Source organism: Meriones unguiculatus, chromosome 15, assembly GCF_030254825.1.
Source record: "Meriones unguiculatus strain TT.TT164.6M chromosome 15, Bangor_MerUng_6.1, whole genome shotgun sequence".
In the NCBI taxonomy this organism is placed as follows: domain Eukaryota; kingdom Metazoa; phylum Chordata; class Mammalia; order Rodentia; family Muridae; genus Meriones; species Meriones unguiculatus.
The window spans coordinates 71,519,143-71,534,699 of record NC_083362.1 but is presented as its reverse complement, the minus strand read 5'-3'; the positions used below and the strand labels follow the sequence as shown (position 1 = coordinate 71,534,699).

The following is a 15,557-nucleotide window of genomic DNA, read 5'->3' as shown; positions in this document are numbered from 1 at the left end:
GTGAGTCAAGAATCATCTGTGTATCTACCAGATCTAGAGGTAAAATGGTAGAGTTGGTCTGGAGAGATGGCCCAGCAGCTAAGAGTATGTATGGTTCTTGCAGATGACAGGAATTAAATTCTCAGCACCATTGAGGCAGCACATAAGCACCTGGAGGATTAGATGCTTTCAGCTTCGTTGGGTACCTCACAGTCACACTCACACACATACACACACTCACCCACTCTCTTAAAAAATATGCAAAGGTCAGGTGATAGAAGGTTGGAGGACACTGAAGTAATGAGAGGCTGCAGAGATGAGCAGCAGCTCGGGCCCTGGAGAGATGCACACATATTAGGCAATTTGGAGCTTATTCAGAAAGCTTTTAAGCAGGAGATCAACTTGATTTACAAAGACGGATTTGGAGAAAGGATTAGAGTGGGCCCAGTCTGGAAGCAGACTCAGGGTAGTGAGCAGTGAGGAAGGAGAGTGAAGTTGTAGTCACTGCAGAGGCAGGGATTCCTTATCTACAGGCTTGTAGAGGGACTGGGTTATGGATCAGATCATTTCTGAAACCAAATCATCTACTTCCTTTTTTTTTTTTTGTTTGTATTTTTGATATGTAGCCTAACTGGCCATTTACTCTGGAAAAGCGTGACCCAATAATATCTGACCCCAAATTCTAATTCCTACCCTTTCCACATGTGACTTTATTCTTCTGTAAGCTCTCAGCACTATACAATCCCCAGGAAATCCACTAGGACTTAGTCTCATGACATTCAGAGTGTTCATTTCACATTGTAACCAGTACTTTAAAACTAACACCTGTCCAATACTCAAGGGCACTGCCTAACAAGAATCCATGTGGACTTATTTCCAGACTACTCAGTTTTGGATGATGGCATCCTCATGACGGTTCTGTTTTTTGATCATTTCACATATTAAGGGAAATTCAAGAGTCTGAATGTAACTGTCTGAAATGCAAGCCACATTAAGAGTTTAAACAGGAAGGGCATAGCTAATGAGAGGCTAGGAAATTAGATAATTCTTTTATAGACTCATCTGATATGGAGGAAACAAGGAATTTACAAAGGAGGGATACAATGAAATTACAGTGTGGAGCCGTCCTTGGGAGTCAGTAACCTTTAGACCAACCTAACAAGAATGGACGGATGAGTGCATTAGGGCTGACCTCTCTAGAATTTATTCATTCATTCATTTTCCTCCAGCTTTAGAGGCTATCTTTTGGGCTAGGGATATAGTTCAGTGGTAGAGCACTTGCCTAGCATGCAGAAAACATTGGATTCGATCTCCGGCACTGCAACAGAGTTCTCCAAAGACAATGTTCTAAGTTTAAAGCAAAGAGTCAAAGCTCTCTTGCTCTAGCTTCTTAAGCAAGGGTTATAGGCAGGTACCATCATGCTTATTAGCTTATGATGGTAGCATTGGATCCATAAAAAACAAAACAAGAAGAAAAACAAATCAACTGAAGTCTTGTCACTTTGAAGGTTTTAATATATTTATTTGAAAACCAAATTCTGTGAAAGAGCACACTAAACAGTCATGTATCGTCTTCTCAGCCAAAGACTCGGGACACAAGGTTCTTCAGCTCAGCCGTAGGCAATGGTGCGTGCATGGAGCAGGTCTCTGTAGGGTTCCCTCACAGACAGTTTAGTGTGCACCAGGACAGTCTCAGTTGTGCAGGTGAGATCCTGGGAGAGAGAAAGTGGCAATAAAGTATCCTTTATTCCCCCAATTTTTTTTTAAAAACTACTAGTTGAAATCCAAACCTAGCCACCACACCTGGCTCCTAAATGCATTTTTAAATACTACTGTAGTAAATGATGGAGTTCCTAGGTTCCTTCCTTTTTTATGAAAGTTATCTGTTGATTTTGACTGAGTTTGCCCCGTGGTGCCTGTGTGCTACAATACACCTCTGGTGGTCAGAGGATTACACGCAGAAGTCGGTGCTCTCCTTCCACCTTCTGGTTCTCAGGCTGGCAGGCTTGGTGGCTAAGTACCTTTACCCTTGACCATCTCTCTGGCCTCCTACTTTTTTAAAAGAATAAAACAAATTCATATTTTTCTGAAAATGCCTGTTAGGTTAGTCTTAACAAACAAACACTACCCTCAAAGATAAAAGGAAAGAAAAAGCATGACTTAAAATCCTGTCTGCTGATGACTGACCTACCTAAGGAGCTTCCCAGAATGCATTCTCAGAACCTTGATCACTAAGGAAATGGTTCATTTTAGCTGTTCCAGTTGGGAAACAAGAAGTCCAATCTGACTTTGAACTTGTTAGAGAGCCAAGTCTGGCCTTGAAACTCCTGATCTTCCTGCCTCCATATCCCAACTGCTGGGTTACAGGTATGTGCAACCATGTCTGGATTTGTTTAGCTTTTTTTTTAAGAAGGCTTTCTTGCGGCTGGAGAGATAGCTCAGTGGCTGCTCTTCCAGAGGACCTGAGTTCAAGTCCAAGCACCTACATGATAGTGAGTACACAACTGTCTGTAAGTACAGTTCCAGAGGATCTGGTACCTTCATACTGACATGCAGGCAGAACACCAATGCACATATAAATAAATAAATCTTAAAAAAAAAAAATCAATGACTTGTGAAAAATCACTAAGATGCTCCCTCTGGGGTCAGCTCCCCCCCTCCTTATGAACTTATAAAAATAGACTAAGTCTCTGACCACTGCAGACTAGTTGCTGAGGAGCCGGCAGGACACTAGAGCACAAAGTGAGAGAAGAAAAATGTGCAGATGTGATGAAAAAGGTGAAGTTTGGTGGTATTTGGGTAGGTAAGGAGCAAATAAAAGAAGTGAAACATATTCTTGCTTTCATAAACACTTTCAAGGTCTTGACAAAGATGATTCCTTCACAAGTAACTGGTGAGTACTTACCTCTGCTCCTTAATCATCAATATACTCGAATGGCTCTGGGGGCTCTGGCTCTTGCTCCTCCTCTTCAATTTTTGGGCCATGTGCTGCCACAGGTTCCACGAGTTCTTCAATGTCTTCACTGGTGTCTTTCAGAATTATGATGCCTCCAATGGAGAGCTGCACAGAGAGGAAAGCAGAGTGAGCTCCACTTGCATTTCATGCTGCTCTGCCATCTAGAGCAGGTGCTTATTAAGTGGACCCTCAACATTTGATATGCAAGGGAAGGCTGAGAAGAATACTAGCACCAAAACAATCCCTTTCTACTGAGGAGCTGCCAGCTTAACCCAGGGCACGGTGGGTCATGTGATACTGCTTTATGTGGATGCTGCGTCCCAGACGAAGAAGGGGTTTCCAGCCACAGAAATGATTATTAGCTTCCATCTGACTGCGGGTAGAATGTTTACTGTGCCAACATCACATTCTACTGCCTTCGTACCATACTCGGGACCGTGGTCTCGGATCAGAAACTTCATTACCACCTCAGAGGTGGTTTAAAATGTGGAGAAGCCAGTCCCAACCTGGAAAATAGCCCTCCCCCATCTTTTAAAAGATTTGTATTTATTTTTATTGAATGCGTATAGGTGTTTTGTCTGTATGTCTTTGTGCACCAAGTGTGTGTAATGGCTAAGGAGGTAAGAAGAGGGCACTGGATTCTCTGGAACCAGATTTACAGATAGCCGTGAGCTGCTATGTGGGTTTGGGGAACAGAACCAGAGTTCTCCACAAGAGCAACAAGAACCCCCTGACCTTTGCTATGAACGTATGCTATAGTTTTTGTGGTGCTCCTAGCCTTTATGGCTAAGCCAACTTTCCTACCCTGTATTAAAATTTTAAAGTATCCTAGTCTATTATATTTGTGAGATTAAAGAAAACCTACAAATAAAAGGCCATTTTTTTCTTCAGCAATTCCAGAATGTCAGAAAAAATAATAAATAAACATCTGAGTGTTCTCACTATAATCTAGAAATCACTATGATGTAAGCAATGAAAAACCAGATGGAAAGCCAAAGGAAAGAAGACTGTCGTAGCAATTCTATTGAACCCTTTTCTCAGCGTATTAGCTGATGGTAAATTCAAATACCAAAGTATTCAACCATCTCTGGTGTGCTAATCTTATTCTGTTTGCTTGCCTGTGTCAAAGGAAATGGAAAGCCTCTCTGTAATTAAATTAGTCAACAGTGGCAAGGCACATCTGGAAAAAGCATACTTCCACAAAGCATATTACTGGGAAGGAAAGCAAAAGAACGTTAGTCAAATGACTCACATGGCTTAGCATCTCTGCAGCTGAACATAATCTGATTTTACTCAGCAAGACTCAGCCTTGCTGTGCTATAAAATTGGTGTGCCTTCAAGAATTTCTAGACCATTTCTCCTTTCTAACACATGCATTCACACCAAAGAATCCACAGATTTCTCCCATAAAAGTTAGCATTTCTTAAAAAGAAGGCATTCTGTGAATGGACTCTGCCTTGACTACCTACCAACAGCCCAAGAACAACAGAAAATATGACCCCTGTTCTCATCCTCTACAGTCTAAAGTTTACATGAATCTTCTAGAGGAGCAGATGAGCCTCCAAGCAGAATAAAATGTCCACACTCAGAAGAGGACTTCCAAGTTTCTGGAAACCTGTGGCTACAGGTTCTAACTTCTACTACACGCTCATCAGAAATGAAATGACCTTACTCACATTCTGTAACACAACCCACATATCCAAAGAGCTGTTTGTAGCTGCACCACATTTTAGGTTGATTAATGCTTCCCATGCTACTGAAAAAGTTCATTGGCTAAGGAGGAGATACTATGTTGTCTAAAGGCTATTAAAAAGCTAAGATGATGACTTCTTACTGAAGCAGAGTAGGGACATTATTTTAGTGCTTCTTCTTGTTTTGTTTTGTTTTTGTTTTTGTTTTGAGGGGGAAACTGAGACAAGGTCTCAGTATGTAGCCTTTGGCCTGGAGCTTAGGCTCACAGAGATCCACCTACCTCAGTGTTCCAAGTGCTAGGGTTAGAGGAATGAGCCATCAAGCTTCACAGTGCTCCCTTCAAATGTACCATCTGAGGAACATGTTGATGACCTTGTCACTGAGAGTATGGGGTGGGTTAATGGGCAATTTCTTTCTTCAATGTATATGAAAGAGTGGTCTTTTATTGAGATGAAGAACTCATATAATATAAAATGCATTCCTTTCATGTATAAAATCTAATATATTCACAAATGTATGCAGTCAGTCACCTCTACTTAACTTGAGAGCACTGCATCAACCTGAAGAAATCCTGCACCTAGGAGAGAAAAATCAGGCTAGAACTGACCTGGAAAAGTCCTCCCTCATAGTTTCTCTAAAGCAGAGGGAATTACTGTACTCATTTTATAGGTGAAGAAAATGAAATGCAAAGGAACTGCTCAGTCATACTACTAAACAGAACAGCCAAGACATAAAGCCAGGTATGCCCATCTTCAGCTTGAAACCACCACACACATCAATTTCCGTTTCTTGCCTTTGTTTCTGTAAACTGGTAAGCAAGGAATCCCTTGGCTCTCAACTAAAACAAGAGCTGCTTTTGATTTATTATTGGGATTATAAAAATAAACTTACTCCCATATGAAGATCCAGAAATTTCACTTACGATTTCAAACAACAGATTCAATATCTGGATGTCCTGCATGTGTTGGACTGGCAAGTCTTTAGCTTTCTAGATTTAAAATAATTGGGTCAGGAGTAGCTTAGAGGTTCATGTTTATAATCTAAGCACTCAGGAGCCCTAGTCAAGAGGAATGCTCACTGGCTCAAGGCTAGTCTGGGCTGCAAAATAATTTCTAGGCCAAAGTGGACTAAGATCTTGTCTCAAAACACAAAACAAAACAAAATCAAAAATAACACAACAAGAAAGTAGAAAGATAAAAGACAAAATAGAGGCTAAACTTTCTAGTAAGCATTTTATCATGGTTTGAATGTGTAATGTTCCCACATGCTTTTGCATTTGGTGCCCAGATCGTGGTACCATTTTGGGAGATCCTTTGGAAGGCACGGCCCAGTTGCAGACATAAGGGCAAGCCATAGGGGTCATAGTCTGGGCCTGCTTCCTGACCCCTCTTCACTTCCTAGTCTTCTGAGATGTGAGGAGCCTCAGCTACGCACTCCTGCTGTAACAAACTCCACCATCACTTTCTCACCATGATGGACTATATCTTCTCAAATTGTGAGTCAAAAGAGAGCCTCCCTTCAGTTGCTTCTGTCAGGTATTCTGTCACAGCAATGAGAAAGGTAATCAATATACACTGTGTCTAACTGAGAAGTATTTTGGCTTGGGATTAGATGAATATCACAAAGGTCCCTTTTTAATTCTAAAATTCAATGTGTTTAGGACAATGGTGTAATTATAATGAGGACCACTAATCGGGCAGGACCAGCTCTTGTTTCTAGTGCTTCTATATTAACTTCTTTGACCTGTGCCTATTAGTTAAGGAGATAATACCTATTTTAAATATGGAGGAAAGAGAGAAAAATTCAACCCAGTGTGTCTGGCTCTGTAGTTATGTGCCTATATTTGTGACAGAAGAGGGAAAAGAGTTCTTAAAAATTACTAGAGAAAAGCTCTCCAAAAATCCATAGGAAACTGGGGGGAAGGTCTTAGTGACCTTGCTCTAAAATACTCTGGGGATTTATCCTCTTCTGTCAGTCTTAGCTAGTCCTACAGATTGATGCCCACTGGCAAATACAGCTAAGGGTTACTGATAACTTACTGGTTTGAAGGGCTGGTATCTGCAGGTCTCTGTCATAGTTAAGACCTTCAGCTGGGCCGGCATAACTCGCGCTGGATTATCCAACAGCTGGAAGTTTGGTTCAGGTTCTTTTTTCTTTTCTTTCTCTTCCTTCTTCTCTGCTTCATCCTAGGATGGAACAGAGGCAATGAATAAAGAGTCATTTTTGTCCAACATTATTTGAGTCTGTCTGCTAAGTTTGTAGAACACTGCCAGGTGCAAAAGATAGTGGCAGATTCAATAAAAGTACAACTAAAATGATAGCAGACTCTACTTAGGGGTGAGAAAGATGTGAATCATTGGTTTCCTCCATTGCTGGTGGGAATGTCAACTTGTACAACCACTCTGGAAATCAATTTGGCGCTTTCTCAGACAATTAGGAATAGTGCTACCTCAAGACCCAGCTATAACACTCCTAGGCATATATCCAAAAGATGTTTAAGTACACAACAAGGACATTTGCTCAACCATGTTCATAGCAGCTTTATTTGTAATAGCCAAAGCTGGAAACAACCCAGATGTCCCTCAGTTAAAGAATGGTTACAGAAACTGTGGTACATTTACACAATGGACTACTACTACTCAGCAATTAAAAACAAGGAAATCATGAAATTTGCAGGCTAACGGTGGGAACTAGAAAAGATCATCCTGAGTGAGATATCCCAGAAGTAGAAAGACACACATGGTATGTATTCACTTACAAGTGGATATTAGACATGTAATATAGGATAATCATACTAAAATCTGTACACCTAAAGAAGCTAATCAAGAAGGAGGACCCTTGGTAAGATGCTTAACCCTCATTCAGAAAGGCAAAGGGGATGGACATCTGAAGGGGGAGAAAATGGAACAGGACAGAAACCTACCATTGAGGGCTCTAACTCTGCAGGGCATCAAAGCAGATGCTGAGAATCATAGCCAAATTTTGGGCAGAGTACAGGGAATCTTAGGAAAGAAGGGGGAAATAGAAAGACCTGGAAGGGACAGGAGCTCCACAAGGAAAGCAACAGAACCAAAAAATCTGGACACAAGGGTCTTTTCTGAGACTAATACTCCAACCAAGGACCATTCATGGAGATAACCTAGAACCCCTACACAGATGTAGCCCATGGCAGCTCAAGTGTCCAAGTGGATTCCCTAGTAATGGGAACAGAGACTGTCTCTGACAAGATTATTAAGTGGCTGGCTTTTTGATCACCCCCCGCCCCCCAAGGAGGAGCAGCCTTATCAGGCCACAGAGGAAGACAATGCAGCTACTCCTGATGATACCTGATGGGCTAGGGTCAGATGGAAGGGGAGGAGGACCTCCCCTATTAGTGGACTGGGGGAGGGACATGGGGGGAGAAGAGGGAGAGATGGTGGGAGGGGATGAGGGGGGCTACAGCAGAGATACAAAGTGAATAAACTGTAATTAATAAAAAAGTAATTAATTAAAAAATAAAGAATGAAAAGTTTTTACCAGCAGAGACTGAAGAGAGTCTATATAAATGGATCATCATCCAGCTTCTTGAAAGTCTTTCTCTTTTATCCAGTCACCGTCTATTCAGAACTGTTTTCAAAGCCTGTTTCAGCTGTAACTTTGTCTAGAAACTCATCCCTGTTCTGCAGTCTGCCTTCCCACAAATGGACATAGCTACAGTCCGAATGTGGGCCGTAAGCTCATGCAGGTGAACATCGGGGGCTTCTAGACAGGCCTCACCGGTTGAGGGGTGGCCGAAGGGTTGTAGAATGGCACTGTTGCCAGTCTCAGCTCTCTGCTGCCTGAGCAAAGTATGAGCAAGCCATGCTGCATGTTCGCACTGTCAAAGATGCATCCCCATACACCACGCCTTTCCTGCTTTGACAGACTGTATCCCTTAAAATCATGAGCTCCGATCCGCTTCTCTCCGGAGCTGCTTCCAGTAGGTATGCTGTCACAGCAACAAGAAAAGCTAACTACTACAGACAGTTTTCTTGAATCTCTGGAAACAGAGTAATTCATCGAAAAAGCTAAAAGCAAATTACAACAGTGTCTAAGGAATCTGACCACAACAGGTATTGACTCGTATGAGTTGTACCTACCACTTCCATCTTCTCTTCCTCCTTTTTTTCTTTTTCTTTTTCTTTTTTTTTAGCTTTGGCAGTAATAGACAACACAGCGGTGGAAACCTAGAGACAGTCAAAATGGTGTAAGACTGTTATAATCTTTTACCTACATACTAAGAAACAGGCCCAAAGAAAACAGTCCTGCAAGCATGTCCCTGATTCCTGTCAGTAACTATAAACAACAAAACCACTGGAGAGTAAATGGGAAAGCAAGCAGGACATTAAGGTACATAATTTGCTGCTACCGAGGCTGTGTCCAAAACAACCAATCTTTTAAGACACAGACTTGAGTGCTATGTTCTTTTTGGTTTTATGGGAAAAGCACAGGGAAATTCTTGGTCATAGAGATGTTTTCACCATTAGAAACCTTGTAATGGTAACAGACAATGAGTAAAGTCCCTGATGGCTCTTACGTGAAATCAAAGGTGACACAAGACCTTGAAATGGGGTAACAAAGGTTTTGTGAAAGGATACTCATCAGTTGCTACCTTGAATTTGGTTAGTTGTAAAATTAACTCTACTTATACACAAAACTTCAAATAATCAACAAACAGTTAATATAAAACATTATCCTAAAATAAAAACAATTTTCCCCACATAACTAGAAAAGAGTTGTTTTATCGAGTATACCACCACAGCCAGTGCAGCTCTGTAAATCCATTCGTTATTCTCTATTGCGTATCAATGAATGTGCTCAAAATCAGTTTTACCTGTTTTCAAAAGGCAAACTAGGTAATATGCATGAAAATAAATAACATGGGCTGTGGGGACGGGACACTAAGAGAGGAAAAGGCTCTTTATTTTACATTTAAGGCTAATGTTAGCTATCACCACAAGTATTGCTTTAAACACCAAAGTTGGGGCTGGAGAGATGGTTCAGCAGCTAAGAGCACACGTTGAGTTTAGGGCCCAGCATGTCAGGCATAATGGCTGACAACTGACTGTTAACTCTAGCTCTGGGGAGATTGATGCCTCTCTTCTGGCTTTTGAGGGGATAGATATGCACATGCACATACACAAATAGAGCAGAACAGGGCTGAAGGGAAAGCTCAGTGGTTAAGAGCACATACTCCTCTTTCAAAATGAGTCTGGTTCCCAGGCCCCATGTCAGGCAGCTCACAAGGACCTGTAACTCCAGCTCCAAGAATGGTCTCATGTTTCTAGCCTCGATGGGCACCCACACTCAGATGAATATTCCCCCCAGTTAAAGTTGTGCAGCATGATGGTACATGGCCTTAGCCTTAGTACCTGGAGGCAGAGCTAGATAGACTCTGGGTTTGAGGTCAGGCTGATATGCTATCTAGTTGTTGGTTAGACAGCAATCCATAGTGAGACTCTACCCAGATCAACTACCCAACCAACCAATTACATTTAAAACTGTATCACCTAAACGGTCAGTAGCTTCCCCAAAAAGAACAAATGTTAAAAACTCAAAGAACATACCTTTTCCTTTTCTTTTTCTTTTGGTACTTCCAAAGGGGCAGGATATGCGAAAGTGGATGGTTTACAATTTGATTTATATTGAACTTTCGGCATCTGAAGAAATAAAACACTCTTTTGTTCTTTCCATGGAAATATCAAGATTTATGTATTATGTTTGTAACAAGCATACAAGGGCAAAGGGAGATGGAAAGTTTCCATGCAAGTTAAATGTTTAACAATAGAGCTGTCCCATGTTAGCACTGTACAAAAAGCCTTGTGAATTAACTTTGGTACCCAGTTCCCTACAGATACTAAAGTTTTGTCACTGAACAAGTGTCATTTCCTCTGTGTTTTCTCACAAACCACCCAGTGTCAGTGGGTTAAGTCCTTCTCCCACTGGGAGCATGGAAATAACTGTTTCGTCCTTTGTAAAGTGTTATATATTTCCTTATGCTCACTGAACTCCCATGACCACTCCTCGTATCACACTGACAACTTATTATTGCTATTAGTCTGTATACACTTTCCATACCATATAATCAGACTTTCTAACATGGACCTAATGGACAACTAACTTCGTATTACTTATGAAACAAACCTTCTCTCTAGCCTGAACCTTTCTTTACTTACCTAATTTGCACTGATAAAAAAAATGGTAAGAAGCACCATATTTGCTAAGATGAGATCTTTTCTATCTCACTTTCATTGTGAAAAATGAAAACATAAAATTGTTTGGCAGACTGTAAGGCTTTAAAGATTACACAGGAGGTTTAACAACAGTGTTAAATATTAGGGATTAGGAAAACAAACTATTGTTTTGAGAAATGAAGATGCTGATTATCTGCAACTATGAGCAGTTTTAATACTGAAATACTTAATGAAGAATAACTAGTTGCTCTGCTATAATGAACATATTAATATAACGGATTTCTCAATTAAGACAAATTTGAGCTTAAAAATTTTCCATTCTTAAAATTTAACAAAACATCTTAACAGTTGATGATCAAATATAAGAGGTATTTAAAGGTTGAAAAGTCTTCAACCTTTAAAGAACAAGATGACTCATTTTGTCACAGGACTGAGAAAAACCTAACTACAAATCCAATTAAAAATGTGGTTAAAAATTGTGATAACAGGGCATGAGCACCTAAAGCTTTTAACCTTTGTGATCAATTTTCTTCTGTCAGACTCCCTGATCCCTCACTGTTGGTCTTGTGTTCTGCTACTACTAAAGGAATATCCTCCTGTATTATTTTCCTTATCCTAGCACTTCTTTGTTAAGTAGACATGGAGGTACTTGTGTGCAGATTCCTGGAATGTTAACCACACAGGGCTATCTCTTCAAAGAAAGACAGGTTTCTGCCTGGTAACCCAAACTCTGTGCTATCTGTGTGGCTGGAGACCACACCAGATCCCCACCCACACCGACCCTTATCATGAGCTTGTTTTTCTCAGTCAATCTATAGAAGATATATACTTTACAAAGAGTTACAATGTAGTCATGTCTTAGGCTTTGTTGTACACACAGGATTGAGTTAATTACCTCCAGGAAAAACTTCACCAAACTACACTATGCTTAAATACACCTAAAATAAACTACTCAGGGTCAGACTCTCAAAATTTGAACCAAATCTGGCTACTGAATCGTGTTGAACCAAACTGCCTTCTTGCTTCCCATGGATCATTACTCTGCTGGTGTGGCGGTCGCAGAGACCCACTGCAGCTATGACTCTGACATGTCAAACTTCCACTCCTCATTAGTTAGTTAGTCTATGTCCTCATTCTTCCTTGTCCAGATCAGTGCGATAGCACTGCCAGGTTTCCACCAATATCACAGTGATCTCTCTATAGGAAAAAGACTGTCATTACCTGCTTAAAAGCTTTCACCAGCTCTTGCAGCCTTTGGATTAAAGTGGCCGAGCATGGTGGCACAGGCCTGGAATCCCAGCGCTCTGGAGGTTAAGGCAGAGGGATCCTGAGTTCAAATATCACTGAGCTATACAGAATGTCTATTCCCCTTCCCCTCCCCAAACCAAAAATACTAGCTAGGCATGGTAGCACAGGCCTTTAATTCAAGTATTCTGGAGGCAAAGGCAGGCAGGTCTACATAGTGAGACACTGCTGCAAAACCAAAACCAAACCAAAACCCCCAAAATACACAGAATGGCTTATAAAATCTCTTCATATTTTTGTATTAAGCACCCTACCCCATCATTCCCTCTCAAAAGATGTGTCCAGTATTTACTTACAAAACTTCCACAGACACTCTACTTTACAGGGCTCAAGGACTAACTCAAACTGAAGGGAAAATATGCTACCAACAGGGTCACCTATACCCCACAAAGCTGGGGACTGACAGACATACCTTTAAGTCCTTGTTAAGGCCAATGACACAGGTAGGAGTATAAGCCAATGACAGGAAGTGTGAAAGGGGAAACCAGAACCAGAACTGGGTAAAGACAAGGACGCCAACCACAGAAGGCATATGAGTGTGCCCAGTCCTGGACTGCAAGGAGATTGTGACATTATGACCACCTGCAGAAAAAGAAAAGAAACTATGAGTGCAACAGTGTACTAAGTACTAAGTAAGAAGCATTTCTAGGTACTGCACTAGGGAAGCAGCTGGCCATTTATCTTTTATTGTTTTTCAAGCAGGGTCTCACCATGTAGCTCTGGCTGTTCTAGAACTCACTCTATAAACCAGGCTGACCTTGAACCCACAGAGATCTGACTGCCTCTGCCTCTTGAGTGTTAGGATTAAAGGCATGCGCCACTGCACCCAGTAATTTATTTTATGGGTATGAGTGTTTTCCTACATGTATGTATGTGTATCATGTGGGTGCCTAATGGCCAAAGAGGAACAAGGAGAACTTAAACTACATGTGCTTGTGACCCACTTGACGCGGGTGCTAGGGAACTGAACTTCAGTCTTCTGCAAGGAGCAAGAAATGCTCTTAACTACTAAGCCATCTCTCCAGCCCCATAAAAGGAAATCTAACATTCAATTTTCTTTCTTACTTACTTTTTTTTTTTTTTTTTTTTTTTTGAGGTTTCTCTGTGTAGCCTTGGTGTTCTGGACTTACTTTGTAGACCTGGCTGGCTGGCCTCGAAGTCACAGAGATCCTCGTCTCTGCCTCCCTGAGTGCTGGGATTATAGGTGAGTGCCACCTTGGCTGGCTTACATTTAATTCTTGATTCAATACGTTTTCCAAGGAAGGACATGATGAAGAATGAAATCAACTGATGCTGATTGTAAGTTTGTAGAGTGAGAGCAGTAAGAGGGTGAATGTACTGAAACCCAACCTATTCTGCCCCTTGCCACATCCTCTAGGCTATCTCTTTGGGGAGTTTGGAGAAATACAGTGAGCCAGTGAGTTAGGATGCATGCTCAAGTCACCAACAAAGAGTTAGATTTTTAGCCAGACGCAGTGGCACATGACTATCTATGATCCCAGTGCTTGGGAGGCTGAGATAGGCGGATTGATTTGAATTTGAGGCTAGCCAGGACTATATAGTGATCCACATCCCCCCCCCCCCCAATCCAGCTGAAAGTCACTGAGCACCACTTTATTGCCTTAATTTCTCTTCAGTATTTCTCTCTCTCTCTTTTTTTTTTTTTTTTTTCGAGACAAGGTTTCTCTGTGTAGCCTTGGCTATCCTGGACTTGCTTTGTAGACCAGGCTGACCTGAGCTCACAGAGAACCACCTGCCTCTTCCTCCCTAAGTGCTGCGATTACAGGCATGTGCCACTGGGCCTGGCTAACTCTCTTCAGTATTTCTAATACTCCCAGCACTGTGAGGTGGACACTATAAACAAGAAAGAGGAGTAAAGCCACCTTATGTAGCTGTGATACAAAAGGATTAGGACTTGAGAAGCATGGTGGTACACAGTTGTCTCGGTTACTTGTAAAAGGTTGGGGCAAGAGAACAGCAAGCTCAGGGCTAACCAGGAAAACTTATAGATCCTGTTTCAGAATAAAACATAAAAAGTGGTGATGTATCTGGGCTGTGGAAGAACACACCTTTCACCCCAGCACTCGGGAGGTAGAGTCAGGTAGATCTCTGTGAGTTTGAGGGAAGCCTGTTCTACAACAGTTCCGGGACAGCCAGAGCTACATGAAGAAACACTTAGCTTGAAAAAACAACCACCACCACCAACAACAACAAAAAGAGGTGATGCACAGTTACTCAGTGGTATAATTATATTCCATGTGTGATGTCCTGGGTTCAGTCTTCAGCATGGAGGCAAGAGTGTGAGTGTAGGGGAATGATTAACACATTCAAACATAAACATCTGTGCTTGAATAATTGAAAATCATCTCTCTAAACTACATATTCCTCACATTTTACCCTGGAATAATTTGTTTCAGACTCAATTTCTATGATATCACACAGAACATCTGATTAGCTATTTCATTAGATTTACATAATATATGTGGAAGAGCTAAGAACTTTACCTGCATCCAGTATTCCCTGGGCCAGAATAGCGCCAAATTTGGCCATGACATCATCATGCTTGTCATTGATGACTTTGGAATACAGCTGCCTGAACTGATTCACCTGAAGAAGCAAGAAGAATAATTATGTTAGTCTAATTCTGTCCATTTGTTGTGTCATTAACACCCAATAAACTGTGCTAATTGTATTGAAACTCAGTTCTCAATTTCAAGACATTTAGAAGAGGGAGATGGGCCAGATGTGAAGGCAGAACAGTTCTGTTGAAATCAGTGTTCTGTGCTTGAAAACAGCACTGTTTTCAGTCCTAATTCCAGAGTGGATGATTCAGACTCAAGGGAATGCTGAATAAGATTTCATTCTGCACCAGCCAGTCAGCAGGCCCAAATAGTTCAAGCAAACACTAAGAATTTTACATACTGCACTTTGAATTACAGATACGCTGCTTTCTGTCAACCAAGTAGATTTCCTAACAGGCACAGCCCTTCAGTTCTACCTTAAGTAAACTACCCTTCATCCAGACTGTGTGAGTGTATTCACAAACATTAACAACATGCATTCTGAACACATACCAGTTTCTGAACACTTGCTCAGAATCAGTACTCTTGTGATTCAATTTAGGGTGAGATTACTAGTAATTTTTGTATACTTAAGTATTTTCCTGAAGTCGCCATATACTACTCTTACATAAAAAGCTTATAAAATACTTTTACTGAATAAAGTGATTTCTTAGCTATGTGGGTGGAAAGAGGGCACTATCTTATGCTTCTGCCACATCTTACACTTCCTTGTTTTCCCGACAGTGCTTTCAAATGGTAGGCACTCAGGAAGAGGTCTGCTTGTTCAAGAAGCACATGATCATGGAGCTCCCCAAATCTGCCAAAAGCAGCAAACAGCAGATTTGAGTTTCC

The 15,557-nt window shown here is 41.2% G+C and overlaps 1 protein-coding gene across 1 annotated transcript in view; it reads right to left on the bottom strand.

Annotated features, from left to right (window-relative positions):
* Positions 1-1,480: 1,480 nt before the first annotated feature.
* Psmd1 (proteasome 26S subunit, non-ATPase 1) overlaps positions 1,481-15,557 on the bottom strand; it is a 68,929-nt gene continuing 54,852 nt past the window's right edge. The window contains exons 19-25 of the mRNA XM_021649730.2: positions 14,649-14,751; positions 12,557-12,726; positions 10,213-10,305; positions 8,746-8,832; positions 6,667-6,813; positions 2,885-3,040; positions 1,481-1,691 (exon numbers count right to left, since the gene is read on the bottom strand). Of these exons, the coding sequence (XP_021505405.1) occupies positions 2,894-3,040; positions 6,667-6,813; positions 8,746-8,832; positions 10,213-10,305; positions 12,557-12,726; positions 14,649-14,751 (747 nt within the window). The 3' untranslated portion in view covers positions 1,481-1,691; positions 2,885-2,893. The remainder of the gene's footprint in view (positions 1,692-2,884; positions 3,041-6,666; positions 6,814-8,745; positions 8,833-10,212; positions 10,306-12,556; positions 12,727-14,648; positions 14,752-15,557) is intronic.